Here is a 23,305-nt window from a genome sequence, read left to right as displayed (position 1 = left end):
GGGGAAATATTTTTCCTGTTCACAGTCCAGGTTTGACTCATGCTCCTTGAGTGCGCCACCTTCCAGCACCTCAGTAGATCTGCCCAGTTCTCGCCTTACTCCCAGTTGTTCCACTTTTGCGTCATGATGGGTAACAATCATTCCCAGCCAACCCCTCTACTCCATACAGGAAACCCTCCAACTTTTCCCCTAGATGCCAGGAATAGCTCTGACTGTATTGCATTGCAAATTGCATTGTGCATTTTGTTCACTCGAGGCTACCATACACTTATGTACGAGCAGAGAGAGTCTGTCAGGCAGAGAATAGGAAATAATAAGGAATCCATGTTTAGCATGTCTCTGGCTGAATGTGTAGCTGTTTCTGACCAAAGATAAAAGAAAACATTCCTGAGGACCATTTTGAAGCTGTGAAGAACATTATAGTACTCAAATGGTTAAGTTCACATCTGGCGAACCTGCTAAATTGCTAAATTGGAAGGGCCACATTTCTTCTCAATTTCCTATGCGATGGTGACTCAGTGAATTAAGCATCATTACACAAATGACCCTCACAGCAGTGCCTGTGCAGCATGTTACTTATCTGTTAAATGACTGTGTTCCCACAGCGGAGCCTATGCATCTGCTGCTGGCCAGCTGTTCAGGCCAGCCTCCAGGTGAAGGGGCTGAACTCCCAGCTTAATGTCACAATACTTCCTAAATCTCCACTGCCTTTCCACTCTGAAGGAAGGAAGGAACTTACATTTATTAAGCACCTTTTACAGCCTCAGGCTGTTCCAAGTCATTTTAATGCCAATGCACTACTTCTGAAGTCCAGTCACTGGGCGGTATTACCCGGAAATTTGGAAATTTCCGCCCAAGGTCAACAGACCTTTTGCCGGGTGGTCAAATGACCTACCCAGCTCGCTCCTATTCCTGTGGCAGGTGGGGCTGGAAAATCCCAGCTGCTGTTGTAATCGAGGAAATACTGCAGCCAATTTGTGCACAGCAAACACCCACTAACAGCAAAGTGAAAATGACCAGATAACAAAAGCAGTCATGCCTGAGTCAGAAGGGTGTGGGTTATCCGGGGAGGTGGTGGCGTAGTGGTATTGCAACCAGACTGGTAATCCAGAGATAAAAACAAAAAATCGCGGATGCTGGAAATCCAAAACAAAAACAGAATTACCTGGAAAAACTCAGCAGGTCTGGCAGCATCGGCGGAGAAGAAAAGAGTTGACGTTTCGAGTCCTCATGACCCTTGAGTTCTGTCGAAGGGTCATGAGGACTCGAAACGTCAACTCTTTTCTTCTCCGCCGATGCTGCCAGACCTGCTGAGTTTTTCCAGGTAATTCTGTTTTTGTTTTGGTAATCCAGAGATCCTGGATAATGCTCTGAGGACCTGGGTTTGAATCCCACCATGGTAGATGGTGGAATTTGAATTCAACAAAACAATTAAACTTCCAATGATGACCATGAAACCATTGTTGTAAAAATCCATCTGGCTCACTAATGTCCCTTTAGGAAAGGAAATCTGCTGTCCTTACCTTGTCTGGTCCTACATGTGACTCCAGACCCACAGCAATGTGGTTGACTCTTAACTGCCCCTCTGCAAGCCATGCAGTTCAAGGGCAGCAACAAATGCTGGCCTTGCCAGTGACACCCCCATCCCATGAATGAATTTTAAAAAAGCCCCAATCCAGGGACTTGAGCACATAACCTAGGTGGTCCCAGTGCTTCATTGTCAGGGCTACAGACTTACACATGAGACATTAAACTGAGGCCCCGTCGAACCTCCCATCTGGATAAAAATGGCACAGCTTTAAAGAAGAGCTGGGAAGTTCTCCCTGGTATCTTGGTCAATGTTTAAGTCTCATAAAACATCACTAACAGGTTAACACATCATTATGACCCTGCTGTTTGTGGGACCTTGCTGTGCACAATTTAGCCCTTGGGTACTTCAAAAGTACATTGCAGAGTTGCTTTGGGAGATGCTGATGTTGGGATAGATTCTTTGTAAGTGCAAGTCTTTCATTGTTCTATCAGCATAAGGGACAAACGTTTGCAAAACAGAAGATTTCTTTTCTTTTGGTGTAAGCCCACTGCTTGAGGTGGAAGAGGTAACAGGGAGCAACATTGCAGTGCCAGAGGTGCCAGCACTTCAGAAACTCATTTTTAGATTCAAATTCACAAATGCGAGTTACCAGGAAGAAAATATCAAGAAAATAACAGGGAGGAACCGACCGAGTTTGTATATCATCGTATTTAAAGACAAGCAGGCACCTTATTCAGAACAAGACGCATCATCCCCGGTTAATTTTGTTTCAAACAATAGTGTGGCTTCAAATCCTCACAGCATCGTCTGCATATTGTGACAACATTCAAATGCAAAGACTAAACCTACAAAGCTACAAAAGAGCCGCTAAACTTGTGAACATGTATTTATTATTCTCCCACTGTCTGAGGAGACACAGTTGTCGGTGGAATTGATGCTAATCGTTCCTAGATACAAAACCTTCCAGACGCGGGAAGGTCAGGTGGTGCCATGGCCCCAATTCATGTGACCGCATTTCAGAGCTCACAAGACTTCTAAGTGTTTGTCAAAGTGGTTTCTCTCAACTGGGCAAGAATGAACTCAAAGTTTAGACAAGGTACAGCAATGAACTAGGAGGGTGTTCTCACTCTAAACACATACACCATTACACTTAGCCTTCACAATATCTGCCTGACAGCTGGGAGACAGATAAAATGCTGACAGAAGACAAGCTTGTATCTGAAAGGCAGGAGTTGGATTAGTTTTTTTTTAGCTCTTCCAAAGAGCTGGCACAGGCACTGTGGGCCTAGTTTGGGTTCTGCTAGGACTGCTTGGCTCTGGACCACATTGCAACCTTGGTCCAAATACGGACAAAAGGACTGAATTCCAGAGGTGAAGTGAGAGCTACGGCCCTTGACATCAAGGCCGTGTTTGACCGAATGTGGCATCAAGGAGCCCTGGCAAAATTGAAATCAGTGGGAATCATGGGAAAATTCTCCACTGGTTGTTTTCATACCTAGCACAAAGGAAGAAGCCTGTGGTTGTCAGAGGCCAATCATTTCAGTCCCAGGGTATTACAGTAGAGGTTTTTCAGGGTAATGTTCTGGGTCCAACCTTCTTCAGCTGTTTCATCAATGACTTCCCTCCATCATAAAGTCAGAAGTGGGGAGGTTCACTGATAAGTGCACAGTGTTCATCACCATTCATGACTCCTCAAATACTGAAACATATGTGATGCATGCAGCAAGACCTGGCCAACAGTCAGACTTGGGCTGACAAGAGGCAAGTAACATTCTTTGTTACACAAGTGCCAGATGAAGACCATTTCCAACAAGAGAAAATCTAGCCATGTCTCCTTGACATTCAACTGTATTACCCTTGCTGAAACCCCCACAATCAATATCCAGGGGTTAACCACTGACAAGAAAATTAACTGTGTCAGACGTATAAGTACAAAAGAAGGTCAGAGACTGGGAATTCTGTGGTGAGTAACTCACTTCCTGACTCCCCAAAGTCTGTCCACCATCTATAAGACACAAGTCAGGAGTGTGATGGAATACTCTCCACTCGCCTGGATGAGTGCAGCTCCAATGACATTCACGAAGCTCAACAGCCTTCAGTTCAAAGCAGTTGGCTCATTTGCATCCCATCCATTACCACCAATGCACAGTGGGCAGTAGTATGTACCATCTACAAAATGCACTGCAGCAACTCACCAAACTTTCAATGGCACTTTCTAAACCTGCAACCTCTACCACCTAGAAGGACAATAGCAGCAGATGCTTGGAAGTACCACCACCTGGAAGTTCCCCTCCAAGCCACACGCTATCCTGATTTGGAACTATATTGCCGTTCCTTCAATGCCACTGGGTCAAAACCTGGAACTCCCTTCCTAATAGTGCTGGGTATTCCTACACCACATGGACTGCAGAAGTTCAAGAAGGCAGCTCACCACCAGCTTCTCAAGTGCAATTAGGGATGGGCAATAAATGCTGGCTTTGCCAGCAATGCCCACAGCAAGGGCCTCCTTCTGTGCTGTATGTTTCTGCGGCTGGAGCTATAGTTCGGGGGGCAGCTCATGTTTGAGTGCAGTTGGGTCTCAAGGAAAATGCTTAAGTTGGACACTGTTGAGCAATTCATGCCGATGAGGTCAACTTCTCTTAGCTAACTTCGGAGGGATATCAGCCAGAGCTGACCTGGTCTGGCAATCCCTTTTGTGTACCAGGATCAGATCTTCCCAGCACTGAAGGCTTTCGGCAGCCGGATCACAATAGGACTGCCGGGGGGGGTGGGATTGCTGAGTCTGAAAATCCACAGCCAATGTGCACAGCTCGGAAAGTGATCCCAAAGCAGAAGTCACTGGGAAAAGCCTGATTAATGATACCGAAGAAAACCTCAGTGGTACCCAGGGGGCAATCACTTTGCAGCTCAGAAAACCCAGGTCATATCCTGACACATGTCAATGGCAAGGGAGCCTGATATGACAAGATGGGAAAGGATCGCAGAATGGGTTAATTAAGGGAAGCTCTCTGACTATAGTGAAAGCAAACCCTGCCATAAAGTCACAGGATGTGGAATGTAACTGAGTGAATACGGCAAAACAACTGATGTGGCCCAGCCTGTATATGATAGTGAAACTTGATTATATTTTAAATTATAGCGATAAAGTTTAACTTACAATTTTGGACAATAAAACGAAGATAATTCCGGTATCTAAATCACACCAGAAGTTCTTTATTGTTTAAATCCAAGTCCAAGCTTATCGGACATTTATCCCATCCTCCGAAGCCTCCACAGATATTCGCCAGCGGGGAGTTAACCATCCTGAGCAGTCTTTTTTTCCCAACCAGACTCCAATCAGACAAAAACAATGGGACATTGCCAAACTGAAGCATTATTTTGGTATTCCTGATATATAAATACAGACACCCAAAAAAAAAACAACTGTGGAGACTAACGGCTGAGGACTTTAAAGATTAGGTTTTTTTTTTATTTTATTTTAATTTTGGCTCAAGTCAATTTTTTGTCAGCAACACTGATTAGTTTGTTTAGCTCTGTCTTGTACAAGGTCACTGATTTAATAGCTGGCACCTAACCTAGGTCTGTCTACACAACGCTTTGGTTGGCATTAGCACAGTGATAGATGACAGAAGATAAAGCAACAGTGTCCCAAGAAATGAAATCATCGGGCATAAATAATTTAACTTATTTTCCCACTCCTGTCCTGGCTAAACAATGCTACATTAATGAAACTGGGAATTAACCCTTACAGTACTGACTTCAACTTGAACCCACGTCCCAAAGTTACAAGTACAGCTAAGTGAAGCTCTAATCAGAAATCTGAAATAAAAGCAGAAGATGCTGATAATACTGAGCAGGTTATGGCAGCATCTGTCCTCGGCCTATGGCACCGCTCCAGTGAGGCTCAATGTGAGGAGCTGCAACTCATCTTTCGATTAGGCACTTTCACAGCCGTCCGTCTCAACCTAACAACTTTGGACCAGAATCTTTTTGTTTCCCCACTTTGTTTCCTTTTCTTTGCCTGTTTTGTTTTGTTATTCCTTTCAGTCAGCAGCACACCAGCTCTATAGGGCACATCTTCTGTTTCTTTATTTCTTTTCTTGCCCCAGCGCCATTCCCTTTGGCCCTGGAAGACTAGTTCTTCTGCCGTTCAATCTCTCCTGACCTTCAGCCCATCACGGACCTTCTTTTTGTCATTCTCCCACCCACCCCTTTCTCATTTTTTCCAGTCCTCATGGAAAGTCACAGGACTGCGTTTGGCCCTGTTTCTCTCCGCAGACGCGGCAATGACCTGCCAAGTATTTCCAGCACTTTGTGTCTTTATTTAAGTGAAGCTCTAACTCAGAAAGGGGACTATTTTTGTCCTGCCTGAGATCAGGCTGGGGATGCTGGACCTAAAACAGAGACCAATCCCACCAACCTCCCGCTGCTTTGACGACCATTCCGGCTTTCGGGAGGACATGGATTCTGAAGGTCGGGGCTCCCAGCGGCAACAGGCAGGAGTCTTGTGTGGGTGCAAGGGTTGAGTGATGTCGCTTGGAGTCTGACACCACCGCCACCTTTTTCTGCCTGGCCGCTGCCATTTCCTTCTCCCGCCCACTGACCACAGGTGATGTGAACCAGGAGACAGTGCCCTTGGGGCAATGAGTGTCAGCCTTGGCCCAGCACTAGCACACTCATGCTTCCCTATCAGAAGTTCACGGGTTCAAGCCCCACTCCAGAACTTACAGCGCATAATCTTTGCCGACACTTTAGCGCTGTACTGAGGGAGTGCTATTTTTATGTCCGTAAGATAGTCTGAACCCTTTATCGTTTTCACTGATGCAGTGAGTTATTTTGTAATGCGCAATTAAAATTCTTCTTTTGTGATTCACGCAGCTGCAAAACATTTTGGTCAAATAATCTGCCATGCATGTTGCTGTTGGTCAGTCTGATTCAGTGGGTCACACTCTAGTGTGTGAGTCAGAAGGTTGTGGGTTCAAATCCACCAGTGAGAACTGAGCCCCGTAATCTAGGCTGACAATTCCAGTGCAGCACTGAGGGAGTACTACACTGTTGAAGGCACAGTCTTTCGGATGAGGTGTTAACCTGAGGCCCTGACTGGCCTGTCAGGTGGGTGTAGAAGATCCCATGACATAAACGAAGAAGGACAGGGGAGATTTCCTGGTGTTCAAACCAACATTTCTCCCTCAACCAAAATCTTAAAAAAAAGACAGATATTCTAGCTGTTACCTCAACGCTGTTTGTGGGGCTTGGCCGTGCATGAACTAGCAAGTGTTTTTCCTAGAATAACTACACTTAGAAAGTATTCAGTTTTTTGTAAAGCGCTTTGGGATGTCCTGAAGTTGTAAAGACTGCTACATAAATGCTACATAAAAGTATTTATTTTCCTTATTTCTTTCCCAAGTGGGCTTTGACAGCACCTTCCAAACCCACAACCTCCACCGCCTAGAAGGATGAGGGCAGCAGATGCATGGGAACACCACCGCCTTCAACTTCCCCTCCAAGCTGCACACCATCCTGAATTGGAAATATATCATCGTTCTTTCATTGTCACTGGGTCAAATTCCTGGAACTCCCTCCGTAACAAAACTGTGAATGTACCTACAGCACATGGACTCCAGCGGTTCAAGAAGGTGGCTCACCACCACCTTCTCAAGGGCAATTAGGGATGGCCAATAAAAATGCTGGCCTAACCAGTGATGGTCTTTCCCATGAAAGAACTAAAAAAAACTTGTCTAGGGTCAGACTGTAACCCTGATCCTCTGATTTTCAAAGGAAGTTTTCCTAAGGCCAGTGCAGAAAGACATCAAGATCTCTGCTCAATAGCCTGAGGATATGACCTGAGTATGAGCAGAATTAACTTTGACTTATCTCAAATTGCCCCTGACTTGCTCAGGAATAAATGGCTGGGCAAATACACTGCACAGCACATACATTTGAGTTTGCATGAGATTTGGTTAGTAACACAACATACAACTGCTAGTTTATGAAATGTCAAACATTCACTGTCTCCAACACCAAGGTTTCTATTAACATCATTGAAAAGATACTTTCTTTTCAACAGAGAAGAATGTTGGAATAGATGAAGTTTCAGAATTCTCACTTCCTAAGAAAAGAAACTCCAATATGACCTTTGGTACAATTTTTGGATGGGGCCTGAAGATGGCTAATCTCATTATAAACCCAGTCTGGCTACTACCTGAGCAGGCACCAGGGTACCCATAAGGCTTTCATGGCTAAACCATTATTCTCAAGAGCCAGGCCATCAAAAGGAAGCTGTCTTTCCTCCTAGCCTTTTCTGGGGGGTGTCCTAGGGACAAAAGGCATGGATGCCTTTTCTGTAATGGAACATCTGTCCACCCCACACATATCCCTGTGTCATTCAATATGGGGGCTCCCAATACTGGGAGTTCCTACTTTCTAGGCCTCAGTGGGATCTTTGACCATAGGCCTGATTGTGAAGGCCTTTGCGCCCAATCACCTAAGGGGATCAAGTGGACCCCAAAATGGGGCAGTCCAGGTGGGAAACCTCCAAAGATAAAGTAACTTAGAAAAAATCTTAAAGGAAGGAACCAGCTGACCTCTTGATGGCTTAGGCCTGGCAGGAATTCAGGGGAACACCATGCAATTTTGAACATAAATTTTGGTCATCCTCCCCAGTAGAGGCACTCAGCTTCTCTGGGAGGCTGTTAGCTGTGGTATGGATGTCCAGGACTGGCTGGGCTTGGGGCAGCTGGGCTGGGGGGGGGGGGTGGTGGTGAGGATTTACTGGGGCACCTGTCCCTGTAGAACCCTCCTGTTTGAGTCAGACTGAGGCTTGGTTCCAAAACATGGGCCAAAGGAAATTCTCAGGCAAGGGTCACGGCCTGGCTTGTGGCCCTTAGCAACGGCAGGACCACACCGGCCTCAGTTAATTTTAAGGCTGAGAATAGGTTAGAAAATAGATATAAAAGAGAGGTAGCAATAAGCTGATACACAAATGGCCAATTGCAGAACATGATGTTGTGCCTGTAGAGGGTGCTGCAATTGTCCTGCCCAGTGCTGTTGTTAGGGGGAGCATTTGTCATTTAGTTAATGAGCTTCTGGAAAGGGAACCATTGTATTCAAACACTTGGCCAGCAGAAGGAACAGAAATAGTTGAGGGAATGCTCAATTTGCCAATATTGATTAGCCACGTTACTAAATGAATGGGCTGAATGCAAAGACAGATGTGATAAATTGTGCCCTGTTGTTTATAAAGAACTGAGGGAAGACGGCATGTGAGTACTAGGTGAACCTCAGGAAAGGAAGGTCAAGATGAATTCCAGGAGAACCCCACCTCCTGAGAACTTCTCCCTCTTAGGTCCCAATTGCTTGGGACTATTGCCCAAGTATGGGGAGGAGATCCTCAATTGTTAGAAGAACAGGAACGTAGGAAATAGGAGCAGGAGTTTTTGTTTTATTCATTCATGGGATGTGGGTGTCGCTGGCTATGCCAACATTTATTGCCCATCCCTAGTTGCCTTTGAGAAGGTGGTGGTGAGCTGCCTTCTTGAACCGCTGCAGTCCCTGTATTGTAGGTACACCCACAGTGCTGTTAGGGAGGGAACTCCAGGATTTTGACTCAGTGACAGTGAAGGAGATATACTTCCAATTTCAGCATGGTGAGTGTCTTCGAGGGCAACTTGGAGGTGGTGGCGTTCCCATGAATCTGCTGCACTTGTCCTTCCAGATGGTAGCAGTCATAGATTTGGAAGGTGCTGTCAAAGAAGGCTGGTGAGTTCCTGTGGTGCATCTTGTAGATGGTGCATATTGCTGCTGATGTGCATCGGTGGTGGAGGGAGTGAATGTTTGTGGATGGGGGACCAATCAAGCGGGCTGCTTTGTCCTACATGGTGTCGAGCTTCTTGAGTGTTGTTGGAACTGCATTCATCCAGGCAAGTGGAGAGTATTCCATCACACTCCTGACTTGTGCCTTGTAGATGGTGGACAGACTTTGGAGATTCAGGAGGTGAATTACTCGCTGCAGGATTCTTAGTCTCTGACCTGCTCTTGTAGCCACAGTATTTATATGGCTAGTTCAGTTCAGTTTCTGGTCAATGGTAATCCCCAGGATGTTGATGGTGGGGGATTCAGTGATGGTAATGCCATTGAATGTCAAGGGGCGATGGTTAGATTCTCTCTTGTTGGAGATGGTTATTGCCTGACACTTGTGTGGCATGAATGTGATTTGCCACTTGTAAGCCCAAGCCTGGATATTGTCCAGGTCTTGCTGCATTTGGACATGGACTGCTTCAGTATCTGAGGAGTCATGAATTGTGCTGAACATTGTGCAATCATCAGTGAACATCCCCATTTCTGACCTTATGATGGAAGAAAGGTCATTGGTAAAGCAGCTGAAGATGGTTGGGCCTAGGACACTATCCTGAGGAATACCTGCAATAATGTCCTGGAGCTGAGATGACTGACCTCCCACTACCACAACCATTTTCCTTTGTGCTAGGTATGACTCCAGCCAGTGGAGATTTTTTCCCCTTGATTCCTATTGACTCCAATTTTGCTCGGGCTTCTTAATGCTGTGTTGATGTACACGGCAGTCATTCTCACCTAACCTCTGGAGTTCAGCTCTTTTGTCCATATTTGAACCAAGGCTGGAATGAGGTCAAGAGCTGAGTGGCCCTGGTGGAACCCAAACGAGCGTCAGTGAGCAAGTTATTGCTTAGCAATGGACGCATGAAAGCACTATTGATGACTCCTTCCATCACTTTACTGATGATCGAGAGTAGACTGATGGGTAAGTAATTGGCCGGGTTGGATTTGTCCTGCTTTTTGTGTACAGGACATATCTGGGTAATTTTCCACATAGCCGGGTAGATGCCAGAGTTGTAGCTGTACTGGAACAGTTTAGCTAGGAGTGTGGCAAGTTCTGGAGCAGAAGTCTTCAGTATTATTGCTGAAATATTGCCAGAGCCCACAGCCTTTTCAGTATCTAGTGCCTTCAGCCATTTCTTAATATCCCGTGGAGTAAGTCGAATTGGCTGAAGACTGGCATCTGTTTTGCTGGGGACCTCCAGATGAGGGCATCATGGATCATCCACTCGGCACGCCTGGCTGAAGATTGTTGCAAATGTATAATAAACTTGGAGTGTGCAGGACGGGTTTCTTGTAAGAAACAGTGAACGTTACTAGCAGACTTCAGAGGAGGATGCACGCTTTTTCCCAGACCAAGGCTAAAAAGCTGCCCCCCCCCCCTCGAAGATTCCCTGCACTTCGGGCTGATTGGTCTATACAGCCACATGATCTCCATAACAGTAAGAAATAGTTTAACTTATAATCATTATATTCCTCCTGCTTCCCTTTTGTTTTACTCACTTATTTACAAAACATCTTAACCCATATTTTATACAATTATATACAATTCAAGCCATTATAAATTTAGTCTTTGAGGAGGTTTTTGGGTTTGGGTAGAGAGACGCAACTCTACAACTGGAGGTTCTTCCACTGGATCGACGTTACCAGGAACTGTAGCCTCAGGGACATCCCTAGGCAACGGCAGTTCAGAATTATTTACTTCGACAGAGACATCAGGTGTGTCTATTCTTTGTCAATCTGGCACCTCAAGGGTCGAAGTTTCGACTTTGATTTCAGGTGGATTAACTGGTTATAGGAGAGTTTCTCGACTTGAGGTGATCTACGTGTTTCCTAATAATCCTGTTTTCCATTTCCACTTGATCAGATAAAGTTCCTGTTTCAGAGACGATTGTACCAGGAACCCATCTCGGTCCAATTGCAAAATTTCGTACAAAAACTCTCTCTCCCACAGTAAACTCTCGACCTTTACCGTGGATGTCATGATTCACTTTCTGGCTACTCTGGTTTCTCTCCGCCTTCCCCTCTAAATTAGGGAAGACCAGATTCAATCTCGTATGAAGTCGGTGCTTCATTACCAATTCTGAAGGTGTTAAACCAGTGGTCGCATGAGGAGTTGTGTGATAGCTGAACAGGAATCTTGAAATTTGTATTTCTAACATTCCCTCTGATAGTTTCTTCATGCCTGTTGTAAAGGTTTGTCCTGCTCTTTCTGCTAACCCATTAGACAAGGGATGACACGGTGCTGCTCTGATGTGTTTAATCCCAGTTAGGTTCACAAATCTTTGGAATTCAGCCCTAGTGAAAGCAGTGCCATTGTCTGACACACTAACTTCAGGTGAACCATGAACACTGAAACTCTGGCACTGTTTTTCAATGGTTGCAGAGGAAGTGGGTGATCTCATTTCAAACACGTCCATCCATTTGGAATGTGCATCGATAATCACAAAAAGCATAATACCCTGAAATGGACCTACACAGTCTATATGTAATCTAACCCAGAGTCGACCAGGCCACTCCCACAGATGCAGTGGAGCTGAAATGGGCAACTTCTGCTGTTGCTGGCACTGGAGACAGTATTTCACCATTTTTTTCTATATCACTGTCTATACCTGGCCCCCAGATATAACTTTGTGCGAGCATCTTCATTTTCAAAATACCAGATGCGCACTATGAAGCTCTTCCAATAATGGGTCTCTTCCTTGCACAGGGATAACCACTCTTGCTCCCTGTAAGATACCATCTTGACAACTCAGTTCAGGTCTACGTACAAGGAATGGTTTTAATTCTTCAGGGGCTTGCGCATTTGACCATCCTTGTAATACTTGTTCGCAGACTCTTGCTAAAATCGGATCCTGATTTGTCCAATTCTTTATCTGTCTCATGCAGACTGGTGAGGAGTCCAGGAAATTTAATGCAAGTACTACCTCTTGAGGAACTGGAACATGTGTCATACTGTCAGGCAAAGGGAGATGGCTGAGGGCAAGTGCATTTGCTATATGCACACCCGGCCGGTGCATAAAAGTGTACTTGTACGCCAACAATATTAAAGCCCAGCTTTGAATTCTATCAGAAGCTACTGTTGGGATTGCCTTATCTTCACTAAATAACCCTAACAGTGGTTTGTGATCTGACATGATGATAAAGTGTTGACCGTGTAAATATTAATGGAACTTCTTTACTCCAAATACGATAGATAAACATTCTTTTTCAATTTGCGAGTAGCCTTTCTCAGCTGCAGAAAGGGTTCTGTGTACATATCTGATCGGTCTTTCAGATCCATCCTCCATCTTGTGTGACAATACTGCTTCCACACTCTAGGGAGATGCATAACAAGTGAGTATTAATTCCTTAGACGGGTCATAGTGCACTGGCAGACATGATGAGTAAAAGCTTCTAAACTCTAGTGAAGGCTTCCTCTTGCTGTGCCTTCCAGGGTGTGGTTCTTCCAGGGCCATATGTGGTTCTTCTTCAATAAATAAACGTAGCGGGGCTAACACTGTAGATAGATTAGGCAAAAATTGACCGAAATATCCAAAAAGACTTGAGCTCTGTGATGTTAGTAGGAGAAGGAGCTTCCTTGATTGCCCTGACTTTCTCCTCTAATGGATGCATCCCTTGGGCATCCACTGGATTACTCAGTTATGTAACTTCCTTTGCTTGGAAGGTGCACTTTTCTTTTTTTAAATGAATGCCAGCCTCTAAAAATCTCTTCAGAACCTCTTCCAGGTTTGCCACATGCTTTGCTTCTGTGGATCCTGTGATTAGGACATCGTCCAGGTACACTGTAACTCAGGGGAGTCCTTGTAGTAAGCTTTTCATGGTTCTCTGAAAAATTACACAGACAGAGGACCCAGTGAAGGGTAGGCGTGTATATTGGTTTGGACTCTTGTGTGTGTTTATGGTGACATACCTTCTTGAGGTGTTTTCCAGCTTGAGCTGCTGATACGCGTAGCTCATGCCCAGTTTAGGGTAGGACCTTCCCCCTGCGAGTTTAGCATACAGATCTTCAATCATTGGGATTGGGTATTTGTCTAATTTCACAGCCTTGTTTACCGTTAATTTATTATCCCCGCAGATGCGTATGGTTTGGTCTGGTTTTAGCACAGGGACTATGGGTGCTGCCCATTCTGAAAATTGAACTGGCTGTATTATTCCTAATTTGTCCAAACAACATAATTCCGCATCAACCTTTTCTCTCAGAGTGTAAGGCAAAGGTCTCGTCTAAAAAAACCGGGATGTTGCTTCAGGGTCCGCGTATATTTTAGCTTGCAGATTTTGATTTTCCCCAGCTCATCTCAGAATACACCATCATACCTTTTCAGATACCTCTGGAATCCCTCCAGTCCTCACCTGAAAAATTTCCGACGAATTTAGTTTGATTTCCTTGAACCAATCACGGCCCAGAAGGCTAGGTCCTTCACCGGTTACAACAATTATTGGCAGCTGAGCTGCCTGTTGCCTGTATGATACAAGTACAGAGGTGACGCCTTTCACCTTTATTGCTTCTCCTTTCTATGTTTTTAACTGAGCAGCGGTTTTCTCCAAATTCAATGGCTGGGTACCTTCTGTGAGGTGTTTAAAGATGTGTCCTCTCACCACTGTGGTTGATACTTCTGTGTCCACCTCCATGAGCAGAGGTTTCCTATTTACTTGAAGGGTAACAGCGATTGGTTCAGTTTTCCTGGTTTTCAGATTGTGTAGGGAGTAAACGTCAGCCTCAGTAGTTTCTGACTCTTCCATATTGCGCACTTCATTTGACTTGACCTGATGTCTGAATGGCTGCCTTATCTAGTCCTGCACTGTTTAACAACATGCCCCCTTTTTGTGGCAGTAATGGCATCCTGCCTCTTTAAATCTGCAGACTTCGAGTGCATGATTTCCCCCCACAACGGTAACACTTCAGCTTCTGGGTTACTGGTGAGCTGCTTCCAGCATTTCTTTTTGTTTTTCTAGCATTAGGGACTGTGTCCCACTTTCTGGTAGCCTCCTTGATCTTGGTTCCTGCCCTAGCTGCAAAACCGCATCATGTCGCACACTTTGCAGAGCCTGTGAGTCCCTCTCAGCGCCCTCCATTGCTCGCACTATCTCCATGGTGGGCTTCAGGTCTATCTCAACTCCTGCAAGCAAACGGCACTGAATGGGATCGTCGTTTACGTCACAAGCTAAACAATCTCTCAACATGTTGTTTAAAGTATCACCGAAGTCACAGTGCTCCAGTAACCGTTTTAACTTCACAGTGGATATTGCGATTGACTCACCAGGGGCCCTTACTCGAGAGTTAAACTTGAATCTTTGTACGATCACTGAGGGTTTAAGCTGAAAATGTCCCTTCATGAGGTCCGCTATCTCGGTGAAGGATCTGGAATTTGGTGTGTTCGGAGCTGTCGAGCTACGGATTAGTTTATGCATTTTGCTCCCGCAGACACTTCGGAGAATTGCCTTCTGTTTCTCGTCCACCATTATTTAGTTAGCTGCAAGGTAGAAACCTAATTGCTCAATGTATTGAATCCAGTCCTCAACGGGTGAGTCATACGGGTCAATTCTGCCAGGGTGAGGTGTTGCTGGTGGGTATACTTCTGTTCTTTTATTTCCTTAAAAAATCCACATACTCACAGTCACGAGGCGAGTTGCTGCATCGGTGCTATTTATCCACACAGCCAGTTGGAGAGTGAGGATGGGTTTCTTGTAAGAAACAGTGAACTTCATTAACAGACTTCAGAGGACACTACACGCTTGTTCCCAGATCAAGGCTAAAAAGCTCCGCCTCTTAAGATTTCCAATGCTTAAGGCTGATTCGTCTGTACAGTCATGTGATCTCCATAACAGTAAGAAATGGTTTAACTTACAGTCATTACAAAATGTTTCATCTTTATCTTTTGCACTGATGTGCTGGGCTCCCCTATCATTGAGGATGGGGATATTTGCAGAGCCCCCTCCTCCAGCGAGTTGTTTAATCGTCCACCACCATTCACGACCAGATGTGGCAGGACTTCAGAGCTTCGATCTGATCTATTGGTTATGCAATTGCTTAGCTCTGTCTATCGCTTGCTGCTTATTCTGTTTGCTATGCAAGTAGTCCTGTGTTGTAGCTTCACCAGGTTGACACCTCATTTTTAGGTGTGCTTGGTGCTGCTCCTGGCATGCCCTCCTGCACTCTTCATTGAACCTGGGTTGATCCCCCAGCCTGATGGTAATGGTAGAGTGGGGGATGAGTCAGGCCATGAGGTTACAGATTGTAGTTGAGTACAATTCTGCTGCTGCTGATGGCCCACAGCGCCTCATGGTTGTCCAGTTTTGAGCTGCTAGATCTGTTTGAAATCCATCCCACTTAGCATGGTGGTAGTGCCACACGACACAATGGAGGGTATCCTAAATGTGAAGATGTAATCTTGTATCCACAATAACTGTGCGGTGGTCACTCCTACCATGGACAGATGCATCTGCGGCAGGCAGGTTGGTGAGGATGAGGTCAAGTATGTTTTTCCCTCTTGTTGGTTCCCTCACCACCTGCTACAGACCCAGTCTAGCAGTTATGTCACTTAGGACTCAGCCAACTCAGTGAGTAGTGGTGCTACCGAGTTACTCTTGGTGATGGACATTGAAGTTCCCAGCCCAGAGTACATTCTGTGCCCTTGCCACCCTCAGTGCTTTTTCCAGATGCTCACCATGGCCGAGTACCGATTCATCAGCCGAGGGCTGGCGAGGGGAGGTACGGTACATGGTAATCAGCAGGAGGTTTCCTTGTCCATGTTTGACCCGATGCCATGAGACTTCATGGGGGCTGGAGTCGATGTTGAGGATTCCCAGGGCAACTCCCTCCCGACTGTATACCACTGTGTGCCACCTCTGCTGGGTCTGTCCTGCTGGTGGAACAAGACATACCCAGGGATGGTGATGGTGGTGCCTGGGACATTATCTGCAAGGTATGATTCCGTGGGTATGTCAGGCTGTCGCTTGCTCAGTCTGTGAGACAGCTCTCCTAATTTTGGCAGAAGCTCCCAGATGTTAGTAAGGAGGACTTTGCTGGGTTGTCAGGGCTGAGTTTGCCGTTGTCATTTTTGGGTGTTTAGGTCAATACTGGGTGGTCTGTCTGGTTTCATTCCTTTTAGTTTTTTTCAGGAGTAGGCCATTTGGCCCCTTGAGTCTGTTCTGCCATTCAAATCGATCATGGTCAATCCTCTGTACCACACTATCCCCATATCCCTGATGTCTTTAATAACCAGAAATCTATCAAGCTCTGACTTGTACATACTCCCTAACTGAGCCTCCACCGCCCTCTGGGTAGAGAATTCCAAATATTTACCACCCTCTGAGTGGAGAAATTCCTTCTCATCCCAGTCCTACATGGCCTACCCCTTATTCTAAGACTGTGTCCCTGGTTCTAACCACCTTCATCCCCAGACCCCAACCAGGGGGAACTGTCCTTCCTACATCTACCCTGTTGAGCCCCATAAGAATTTTGTATGTTTCAATGAGATCACCTGTCATTCTTCCAAATTCTAGAGAATATAGGACCAGTCTCCTCAATCACCCCTCACAGGACAATCCCAGGAATCAGTCTGGTGTACAATGTAGTTTCGTTGAGGAGAAATCCAGTTTTCCCACCCCTGGGTATGTTGACATAACATTTGGACTGATTTGAAACCACTGCTATCAACATTTCTTCCTAGGGTGTTGCTTAAATACTTCCAGCTTTTCAAGAATTGTACAATGTGGGGCATTGCATGTAGCTTCCTGCAGAAGGACTTAATTGGTTCATTTGGCGTTTGGTGATTTTTGTGTGGCTGTGACCTGCCAGTCTTGGATATTTCCGTTGTCTTTTGGGGAAGGCAGTTTCAGATTTCCAACACCCTTAATGTGAAAGCATGCTTCCTGATTTCACTTCTGCAATGGCTGTAATTTTAAATGGTGCCGGCTTGTGGAAATCGTCTCTCCGTGTCTACTTTATCGAGATATTTTATACACCCCCTCAACCATCTAAGCTCCAGGGAATCCAAGCCAAGTTTGTGCAGCCTGCCATCATAATTAAACCCCTTAATTCCTGGTAACATTCTGGTGAATCTGCACAGCACCCTGTCCAAAGCCCAGTGTATCCTTCCTGGTTTGCAGTGCCCAGGACTGAATGCAGTATTCCCGATGGGGTCTATCTTGGAATCATTTGGAATTCCAACTGTAACAGCGGCACTGGTGTCAAACCCAGTTGATGTTTCTGAAACCAGTGTGCAGTTGGAGTTCTCTATAACTCTAAATTCATTAAAAAATACTAACTTAATCAATAGAGCCAACTATCCTTTTTTCATTGTTTGAATAGCCCGAGCTATTAACAGCAATCTCCAAGCTTTACTGCTAGATCCTGTAAAGAAAGTTAATGGATCATAGATGCTGTTACACTGCAGATAATCCACCGCCTCTACCCCTTATTAAAAATGGACGTGTCCTGTCAGCTTGTCAAAGGTGCCAATGAGGTTTTCAGTGTTAATCCTGTTCACTTGCCTCGAAATATTTTAACCTAGATTTTCTCTATTAGTGTGACAGTGTCTGAGACAGGGAGCTGAATTTTCCAGAGGAGTGGTGGGGGTTGGGGGGGTGGGGGGTGGTAGGGGGCTGGCAAAATGGCGGGGGAAGGTGTGGGGAGGGGAACCCCACATTTTCTAGTCAGCCTGCCGTACGGCCTGCGGTGGCAAGGTTGGTGACTCAGGTGGCCCCCCCTAGGAGTCAAATTGAAACACATAAATGGCCAATTGAAGGTCACTTCCCCTGTCCATTTTGGACATTTTGCCCATTGATAGGGTCAACTGATCCTTGGGGAGACAGCCTCCCAGCGGGCTCGAGATGGGTGAGGGTGCCCTCCTTTATGGGCACTCTATTGCCCATTGGGGAGTCCTCTGGTGGTAACGGCAGCACTCACGCCAACGGCGTTGCTGATGCTTCACGAAGCCCCCACCCCGATCGCCAGGGCCTGACCGCTTGGCCCTGGCATCCACCAATCCCATCGACCTCATTCTGCAGTGCAGCCTCAGCGATGGCCACAGCTAGCGGGGGCGCTGTTGAGCCTGCCCTGCTGCCTGCTGGCCCTCTGATTGGGCTGGAAGCCCTTGGTGTGGGGTGGAGGGGGGAGTGGGGGGGGTGGGGGAGCGGGTCGTTGTCCATCATTGGTTGTTGATCTTGGTGATGATCACTTAATTGGCCCCTGCTGGCAATATGGCTCCCTGAGTCCTCCCTCCAGCCGCAGCAGGATGGCCTCTTGCTCCCCACTCCAGCAGCAGAACCACTGCCACCTCCACAAAAATTCAGCTCAATGAAACTTTCAGAGCTATGTGTGGATGTAGATTCTGGCTACTCACTGACTACTCTGGAGTATGTTTACAGCGACTGAAAGGGTTAAACAATGAGGACAGATTACACAGACTCGGCTTGTATCCTGGTGAGTGTGGAAGAGTAAAGGGTGGCCTCCCTGGAGCATTTAAATTAATTAATGGAGTTGACAGGGTAGCTGGAGAGAAACCATTTACTCTGGTGAGGGAGCCCAGGGCAGAACCTGAAAAGTTGAGCTACATTGTTGAGGGAAGCAATTCTCCACCCAAAGAGACAGCGGAAATGTAGAACTCTCTTCCCCAAGAAGCTGTTGAGGGCGTGAGTCAACTGAAAATTTCAAACCTGAGATAGACAGAATTTTGTTAGGCAAGGCCCGTAGGTGGAGATGACATCATGTTCCAACTGAATGACAGCACAGGCTCGAGGGGCTGAATGGCTTACTCAGCAGTTGCATGGGCTGTGGCCACTAGATGGCACCATGGAGCAGTGTAGTTTGGAAGAGTTTATGAGACCATTCCAATTTGATTGGTTCCGCAATAGATTTTTTATGTGTCCCTGCACCGCCCCCCCAGACCAATATCAAGGTCACTTATGCTCTTCATCTCCACCCGTCGGTTTCTCTGTGGCTCACTTTCTTGCTACCACAGAGAGCAGCTGTCTTAAAGGGGCCAGCTGGGTTAACATGGCACCTCTACTTCACACGCCATGGGTTGTCTACAATTAGAAAAATGATCTTTGTGAGAGCGGGAGATGGAGGGGTTGGCGCTTGGGTGTTTCAGACCAGATTCGCATCCACCCCGAACCCCCACCCACCACAATCTTCCAGCCATTACAACCATCACAGGGCCAAGACTTGATTTTGCCCAGCTGGAGTACATCCCCAGGGGTGAATCGGGATCGATCTCAGGCAGGATCCAGGACCGGGGGCCTCCCTAGATTATACAACCCACCGACTGCACGTCCACCATCGCTACCAAGACCTGCATTGCCTGTTTCCTCCCTCTCCCTCCCTCCCTCCCTCCCTCCCCGTCACAACACCAGCAATGACCACATACCCTGATACAGCTGCATGAACTGTGAGTGCAGCCTGGAGACAATCAGTGAGTCCGGGAGCTCCCGCAGGAACAGCTTGAGGAGACTGGCGACCGAGCAGACATCAGCCTCCCGGACGAGGTTCGGTTTGGCCCCGGCATCGTACACCTGCTTGAGTCGTTCCACCACCCTCACGCTTCCATTCACTCGGAAAAGCCCCTCTTGCTCCAGGCCTGTGAGAGAAAAGTCACCACAGATTCTGAGCTGTAACAGACGATATGTCCTTTCAGTCACACCCATTAATCGTGCACAATTACTATTCATCCTCTGTAAAGTGAACGGTGTTTCTTATGTTATTACGGTGACTACAACTGAAGCACTTCATTGGCTTTAAAGCAGTTGTATCTTTTATACCTCGGATCTATGCAGAGATGACACTAGTTTCTATGTACTTAACAGATTTTATTCGCAGTGCTTTAAAATGTCTGCTCCATGCTTCAACACTGGCATCCAATTCCTTCTACGATATTTTTTTACTTTTCACAGAGGCCACACCCAGTCTGAACCAATCAAGCACATTGAGCAGCAAAACAGACTCAAATAATCAAGCACAGAACAATTGAACATGACAGAAAACACTTTGGAATGCCATGAATGATGTTTTATAAATGCAAGTTCTTTCTCTGACTCACTATGAGGCACACCACAGTCGATCTGCTGGTATAAATGCCTTGTGTCTGGCATGCATTTTCCCTCAGATTTCACCATCTCTCTCTTTTGGCACCGTATCTAGCAGACTTCAAGCAGCATGCTTTGATACAGGCACCTCTCAATTGATTCTGCAACAAATAACTCACTTCCTGACTCCCCAGAGTCTGTCCACCATCTACAAGGTACAAGTCAGGAGTGTGATGGAATACTCTCCATTTGCCTGGATGAGTGCAGCTCCCACAACACTCAAGGAACCTGACATCAACCAGGAAAAAAAACCCCGCTTGATCAGCACCCCATCCACCAACTTAGATGTTCATGCCATTTAACACCAACGCTCAGTGGCAGCATTGTGTACCAGCTACAAGGTGCACTGCAGCAACTCTCCAAACCTCCTGCATCTTCCAAACCCATGACCTCTACCACTCAAAAGGACAAAGGCAGATGCGATAGGAATGCCGCCACCTGCAAGTTTCCTTCCAAGCCACATACCATCCCAGTTTGGAATTAAGTCAGGTTTGCCCCTGCATTGTCACTGGGTCAAAACCCTGGAACTCCCTCCCTAACAGCACAATGGGTGTACCCACACCATGTGGACTGCAGCAGCTCAAGAAGGCAGCTCACCACCACCTTCTCAAGGGCAATTAGGGATGGGCAATAAATAGTGGCCCAGCCAGCGATGCCCACATCCCATATGATGAATTAAAAAATGATTAAGTCAAATTAAATAATTATTAAAAATGGCAGCACTCTCACACCTGATGAGGAAGGGAAGGTTCAAACCATAAATAAAGAAAGTGGCTGGAAAAGGGGAACCTGTCACAAAGCATAACTAAACATGAGAAGCTAGCAAAACGTGATATAAGAAAAAAATAGACTGCTCAATTAAATCATTCTACAATTTCTTCAAAACCTGTTCCCCTGGCAGCTTTGATTTCCACAAGCTGGGAAACCCAACACTGTAACCATGGCAAATAAAAGAAATCAAACAACTTTATAAAACAATGCTTACCCAGACAGCACAGGAAGCCTTTCGGCCCATCGTGTCTGTTCCCTCTCTCTGAAAGATTTATCTAATCAGTCCCACGCCTCTTGCCCACACATTTTTTTCTCTCTTGAAAGTTACCATTGAATCTGCTTCCAACCCCCACCCCCCCACCCCTTTCAGGCTGCACATTCCAGATCACAACAACTCGCTGTGTGGAAACAATTCTCCTTATCTCCCTTCTGTTTTTTTTTGGCTAATTATCTTAAATCTGTGTCCCCTGGTTACTTACCCGCCTGCCAGTGGAAACAGTTTCTCCCCAAGACCCCTTGTAACTTTGAACTCAAAGCCCTCATCATTTTGAGCATGTCCCTAAAATAGGCCTAGTATTATTTTCCACCGGGTATCTGTGTCTTGATGCCAGTCTAAGGCTTGAATCCATTGGGACTTCCTGTCCTATTAATTCTCAGCGCAGAGCTGTGCCTAAAGCCCTTGGATTTTTATTTTTTAGTAAATGATTTCCAGCAAAGCTTGCCATGACTCACTGTTTCTAGGTCCTGCCTCTCACTGTTCCCACCTCAGGCGAGTGTTTCAGCAGCAGATGGGCTGAGACAGGATTATACCAAGGCAAAAGTAACACCTTTTGTGATGGGGAGGATATGGGGTCAGAAGCTTGATCTGAGTCAAATAATGCGCCAAGGTTGGAAACAACCTGGTGCAGCCCCGAGACAGTGGCCAGGATGGGCGATGAAATCGGTGGCAAAGAAACAGAGTTCATGGTTTGGGGGCCTAAGGTGATGACTTTGGCCTTCCCAGGGTTGAACCGGAGAAAAGTGAGGCACAACCAAGACTGGATGTCGGGCAAGCAGTCTGCTATCACAGGGCTGTTGGAGAGCTGGTGCTGGGACTGACGACATGAGAGATCTGCTAGTCCAGTTCAAAACATTCCTCAAGTGAAAGTGTTATTTAGCTTGTTGTCTCTTCTCCGATTGAACAACTGAAGCAAAGGGAGTGTACACTGAATTTAACTTACCTCAGGCTGGGTGAATTCTTTCTGGTACCCTATGGCCCAAGCAGTTATCAACAAGAAAGCTTAAACATACAACACCTGATAATCTGTTCAAGGAGAATAGACAACTGATAAACATGGCACACACCCAGGGGCCTGCAAATCCCTCATGTCAACTAGTTTGAATGAACTAGTCACTGTGTTTAAATGCAGCCCCTCAATCACTATTTTATTGGCTTACACTAACCTATTTTTAAAACAAACTGGTAAACAGCATTATAAAAATAACAATGAAAACCAATTTCTTGAAGATAATGTATAGAGCTACAAAACTGAATAGCAAAATAATTCTTACTTGCTACTCGGTCTACAGATGAACTCTCCAGGTGTGGCTGGTTTAAAGGAAAGGGGTGATTGCACCAGGTTGAACACAGATATAATTCAGTCCCCATTTTAAAAACCCCACACCATGCCTTTAATGTTTATATTTCCTATTATAAATTCCTATGTCAACATTCAGAATGGAAAATTCCCCTGTAAACTCGTCACATTTGACCACCTGCCAGTGGTGGCGCTGTAGTAACACCGCTGGTGGCAGGCTGCTGAAGCAGCACGTTGTGTTTGAGGCTCGAGACTCTGTGTGAAGCAGAGCTGGAATATTTGTCTGTCCTCGCAAGTGTCGATTGCCGAGATCCCAATTTAACTTTCCCTGGATAGGTGTTAGGGCCATCTTGTGGCCCAGAAGGATTTTGGCCAGCTCTCTGCCATTCGATGAGAGCCAGACTGAGGCCTTTGAAGGCTGCACTGGGAAGCATTTTTAACATAGCCTTGCAAATCCACTGAGACGTTCGCCTTTAACATAGGCACA

General features: G+C 46.0%; 1 protein-coding gene across 4 annotated transcripts in view; it reads right to left on the bottom strand.

The window, feature by feature from the left end:
• Window positions 1-23,305, bottom strand: part of fam13a (family with sequence similarity 13 member A) — a 228,579-nt gene that overhangs the window by 169,079 nt on the left and 36,195 nt on the right. For all 4 annotated transcript variants that reach the window (XM_041216175.1, XM_041216348.1, XM_041216260.1 and 1 more), the window contains exon 3: window positions 19,756-19,965. In XM_041216175.1, the coding sequence (XP_041072109.1) occupies window positions 19,756-19,965 (210 nt within the window). The remainder of the gene's footprint in view (window positions 1-19,755; window positions 19,966-23,305) is intronic.

Source organism: Carcharodon carcharias, chromosome 1 (genome assembly GCF_017639515.1).
Source record: "Carcharodon carcharias isolate sCarCar2 chromosome 1, sCarCar2.pri, whole genome shotgun sequence".
Taxonomy (NCBI): domain Eukaryota; kingdom Metazoa; phylum Chordata; class Chondrichthyes; order Lamniformes; family Lamnidae; genus Carcharodon; species Carcharodon carcharias.
Note: the sequence above shows the minus strand (reverse complement) of the source record. Positions and strands in the feature narration are given on the sequence as shown.